This window comes from Porites lutea, chromosome 12 (genome assembly GCF_958299795.1).
Source record: "Porites lutea chromosome 12, jaPorLute2.1, whole genome shotgun sequence".
Classification (NCBI taxonomy): domain Eukaryota; kingdom Metazoa; phylum Cnidaria; class Anthozoa; order Scleractinia; family Poritidae; genus Porites; species Porites lutea.
In genome coordinates this window covers 19,374,751-19,379,750 of record NC_133212.1, presented here as the reverse complement: position 1 = coordinate 19,379,750, position 5,000 = coordinate 19,374,751, and the positions used below count along the sequence as shown (strand labels likewise).

Sequence of the window (5,000 nt, the reverse complement as noted above, 5' to 3'; positions counted from 1 at the left end):
AACTGAGGTGGTTTCCCGAGTTCAATAATACAAACTTTGAGGAAAATGTTCGAAATTTTTGTAAACCCATCACTGACAACATCGAGTTTGGCAAAACACTGGATGAGGTTCTTAAACACAGATACAAACTTATTTTGTATCGAGACATCGCAGCTCGACCGCTTGACACAGCAAGAGAAATCTTCAAGTTCGCCGGTTTGAATCTTTCTGAGAACACTTTAGAGTGGATTAAAAACATGACAAATCCTGGCAAAACGGATGCAAGGAAGTTTAAAAGTTGGCCATATTCCCTTGTGAGAGATGCTGAAGCGAATATCGATAAATGGCGCAGCGAATCTCCTCCTGAAAGGACATTAATCATAGAAAAAAACTGCCAACCTTTGCTTAAACTATTAGACAAGATAAGCTTTGATCAGGAATACTCATTAGATAAGGAATGAATTCTAGTCGAATAGCTCTTGATTTTATAGTAATAGTCACAATTTTGAATGACATTGTTATGTTGTAAGTGGTATCAATAATTCGGAAATAATGCAGTGTTAAACCACGACGCCAACAGAAAAATTTTACAATATGAACGTTAAGATTGCAGCAGGTTATCGGTATACTAGGAGTAATCGGAGCTTAGTAGAGAGATTTCGATGTGTTTGCTAGGCGTACAGGTACCAGTGGAGGGGAAACGGTGGATGGATCTTGCGATAGATAACTATGATTATGGCATATTTCGAACGTAAGGGTTGCGTACAGCGAAACCTCGATTTAAACTGTGTATCATAATGAAAAGGTTTTGATGGCTAGAGATCAGCGTGATATCGTATGGTTCGTGTCAAGTGTTTGTTATTTGAGGAGACACTGTGGGCCAGAGTGCTTCGGGCGTGTGTAAAAAGAAGTTTTTGTTTTACTGGCGCAATAGATGTTCTACTGGGTGCAGTTGTTCGAAGGCCGATTAGCGCTTAACCCAGGTTTCTTTTTCTTTTGTTAAAAAGCATTTCTTTGGATAATTTTCTCAGCTAGTTTTAAAGGCGTCCAATCATCAACTTGTGGGCAAAATGAAGCCGGGTCGCGAGTTCGATTCTCGCCCGGGGCGAGCATGGTTTCTCCCCCTTCCAAGTTAAAAATGTTCACTGGAAGTGTATGTGTGCTGCTCACTAGTGTATCATTAAAATTATAAAAATAAAATTAATTTACGCAACCACGAGTTCGTGAAAAAAAGACAAAATGGCGTGTGAAAGGTAAGTGACGCCGACTGATTTTATTTTTCTTTTTATGATCCGAGTTGATCCGAGTCCAATTTTATTTTATTTTTATTTTTTTATTCGATCCGAGTCGATCCCAGTTGATCCGACCCGGACTGGCGGTCCAGACTTTTGTATCTGCCTAGCCAAAATGTTCGTTTGTCCAGTGCCGAAAATATCACGTCATCAGGGCTGTAGCCAGGAAGAAACTACAACCGAGGCGAACACACGGTCCGTTGTACGAAATCAGCCGTATGAAATCTTCTAATATTATCAGTCTGATAGAAAAAATAAAAATCGACAGTATTTGGTAAAATTTTACCGAGGCGAGTGCCTCGGTTCGCCTCATACTGGCTACGGCGGTGGTCATGATGAAATAGTGCCGCCGAGCTTCACATCTTGGTAGATTTACTTTGTGTAATAACGGCCGCCGCCGAGCTTCACATTTCCGTAGATTTAAATACTTTGTGGCACAACAGACGCTGAGCTTGACAACTTGACGGTAAATTTACTTTGTGGCTACACAACTCGGTAGATTTACTCTGTGGCACTAAGGCCGCCTAGCTACACAACTCAGTAGATTTACTTCGTGGCACAACAGACGCTGAACTTCACAACTCTCCGGTAAATTCACTTTTTGGCACAACGGACGCCGAGCTAAACAACCCGGTTTGCTGCATGCACCAGGAGAAGCACGTATTTTCCAAAGAAAAATATGAAGGCTTCAGGAATCCAAAGTAAAATTTTACTCAGGGTGTAAACTTTCAGCACACTTTTAAAAGATGAACGCTTTGGAAGATTCATTAAACACAGATCGATAGTAGACCCTTAGCAAACTCTTGAATATGTACGCTTTACGAAAATTCAGCACACTTTTAAAAGATGAACGATTTACGAAGACAGAATAGCAGACCTCAGCAAACGTTTGAAAGGTGAATGCCGAGGACACACGAATTACAAAGTGAGTTAGCGCGTCAAAGTGAGGCAAAACGTAAGCAAGCGCCTCAAAGCGAGGCAAATGTGTGTCGACGACGACGAAGACGAAGATGCAATCTCGAAAAACCTCCCTTATTAATTGCACAGGACACCTAATAATGCACAGAGCACCCAACACAAATTAGGGGTTGCGTGCTCGTACCTCGAACGTAAATACTTAAAATCCAACTAGTGGTTTATTATCAATACCGCGCTCTGATTGGTTGAGCTACAAATAGGCTATATGTTATAGCTCACTAGCATGCCTGGCCCACTAGTAGCGAAAAGCGCCGGCTTTGAAAACCAAAGCAATGGCGGCTGAATAGCTTTTTGTTAGCATAAGTTGTTTCGTCTGACGAACAAGTTGAATGTTTGCGAAACCAATTATTCCTCTCTCTCTTATGGCCTCTGAGTCAATAGCCCATTGGGGCTTCGGCCTCATGGGCTATTGACTCAGAGCTCATTCGGGCTCTAGGAATAATTGTTAAATAAACATGTACGTTTTTCTTACCAATTAATAAAAGTTAAAGAAAATCCGTGATACTTCTTGCAAAGCAATGCAAGGTGGCATATCGTCTAAAGCCTGAGCTAAACGATCAAACTCATGAGCATGTTTGACCGTAACATCATCTCTTTCATTCAGCTTCATATAGGTTCGTGTCCATTGTTTGATCCAACACCATTTTCGTATAAGCAAGCGATCAAGCCATCATTTCAGCGGTATTGCACACAATTCATGTGGACTCATTCTGTTTGAATTGTATCAGACATTGTTTGCTTGTTAAACCGCTCCATGTTGTATGTAATAACCATGATGTTGGACGAGAATGTTTGATCGTTTAACCTCACCGGACGGACCGAAGCTTAACATTCCGCAGGAGCCGATTACAGTAATCAGCCCCAGCATGCCTTTAACAGACTCCCCCGGGGACCCTCCCTTAGTAGGCTGGCTTTCCGACGTGCTTTTGGTCTGAAATTAGGTAGAGAGTCAGGTGATGAACTGGTTTGGTAAACAGGGTATGGTGTTTCTCCGAGGGGGTATTCCCATATTAAAGTGACGGGGATGCTCATCGTCTCGCTTAAGGATAGAAATTGCGGATTTTGGTCTCACTCAGGGTGTTCTGGACAGGAAGCCATTATCCTTGGCCATAGAGTGTCACTTACGGTTGCGCTTCGAGAAATATCCGCAAGAGGCAAATGCAGTCATGCTTTGTTGGAGTATGGCCTCCTTTATGGGTCAAATAAAACCTAAGCGGCTAAGCCACGGCCAGATTGGTCTCTTTCAGGGGTTAATTCTAGTTCTCCGACCGGCATCCCCGACACTTTTATATGGGAGGGTCGCGCATTCTGGAAACAATTCCTCTCTTGAAAAAAGCGGCTCAGCTTTAAAAAAGTATTTGAGCCTGAAATAAGGTGAGGCTTTATGAAAGCATGCGTGCCCTCTCCTCCAACCCCACCCCCTGCTCTTGCACACCCTAATCCGAGTGCTCCAGGAGTACACCACTCGGAAGGGTACACCCTCGTGATTAGGGGTGGGCTGCAAGGGATAGGTGTCTGCTCACTGATCATTAGGTAGCTTAAGCAACAAAGTATTTTAAGACATGCACTTGAACCGGAAGTGGCCTTTTTGCAATCTTGGGGCGTGGTTTGACCAAATTTTCAGGCAAATCGTCCCTATGACAAATTTGGTAGCGTCATGGCATATTAAAAGGGAAAATGCTTCACCTCCGGTTGACGTGCGTCACTATTACCTCCTACTCAGGCACTTTGTGACTGGTGACGAAGCGCAAGGAACCATGGGAAAGGGAAAATGAGAGGCGAAACGCATCTCGCCCGTTTTCTCCTTCCCGCCTTCCTTTGCGAGCACATTTTATCGAGAGAGAGAGAGAGACTGCTGGGTACGAGGCAGAATCGGGTAGATTCCGTTTTGCGCTCTACCAAAGTCAGCTATTCGAAAAAGAATCTCTTCTCTACGTTTGGAGTTTTTGTTTTTAGACTAGGGAAATATGGAACGCTTCAAGTACCTTCCCCTTAGCGAAGTGATTTGTCCATTTATGGTGACAAGGTCAGTATTGAACTGACATCTTGTCAAAACCACTTGTCCACCTTTTACTTACTAGGAGTGTCAGCCCATATACTTTTTTTGAACAAAGTGAGTTTAAATCATGAGTAAAAAAAGTGGTGTGAGAGTGCCTAGTTTCCAAAGTTGATATAAAAAAGCGTACTAAAGCAATTAAATTAGACCTAGTTGAAATATCAAAAATAAAAAAATATATTATATTTTTTGGCCATTAAAATATGAATTATTTTAGCTGTGACTCCCTCGCCATAGTTTCTTTGACGGTTCTGTGTTATCTTAATTTAATTGAGATGAATTTTAAAACATATTTCCTACATATTGAGCTTCGGAAGTAATTTTAGTGTTTCTTTGTCAACTCTTTTATCGTATCGTACTAGCTTTAGTAGGTCCTCAAAGGTTGTTTTGAACCACTGATAAATCCGTTGAACATTTCGAAATTGTGATGCATGCGATTAGAATTTGCCGCAGTATGCTAAAGCGGTTAGACACCTGTGATTGGCGTATGGTTCTTATCGTTCTAACACTCTTTGTTATCCTGTTTTTCTATACCAATGTTCTTCGGTCAAATGAAACTCTGGTTTCGAAAAACATGATTGCCGAGGACGTTTCGTCCTACACTACATTGCCACAAAGAAAGAGTTTGCTTATTGTCGGCCAAGGGCGTTCGGGGACAAGTTTTGTGTCGAAGATGTTGGCGACTGGAGAACGGG

The 5,000-nt window shown here is 42.2% G+C and overlaps 1 protein-coding gene and 1 pseudogene across 1 annotated transcript in view; both read left to right on the top strand.

Annotated features, from left to right (window-relative positions):
- LOC140953832 (carbohydrate sulfotransferase 3-like) overlaps positions 1 to 440 on the top strand; it is a 969-nt gene extending 529 nt beyond the window's left edge. The window contains exon 1 of the mRNA XM_073403213.1: positions 1 to 440. This exon is cut by the window's left edge and continues 529 nt beyond it. Within this exon, the coding sequence (XP_073259314.1) occupies positions 1 to 440 (440 nt within the window).
- Positions 441 to 4,759: 4,319 nt separating this feature from the next.
- The window catches only part of LOC140953831 (carbohydrate sulfotransferase 3-like), a 4,222-nt pseudogene continuing 3,981 nt past the window's right edge, over positions 4,760 to 5,000 (top strand).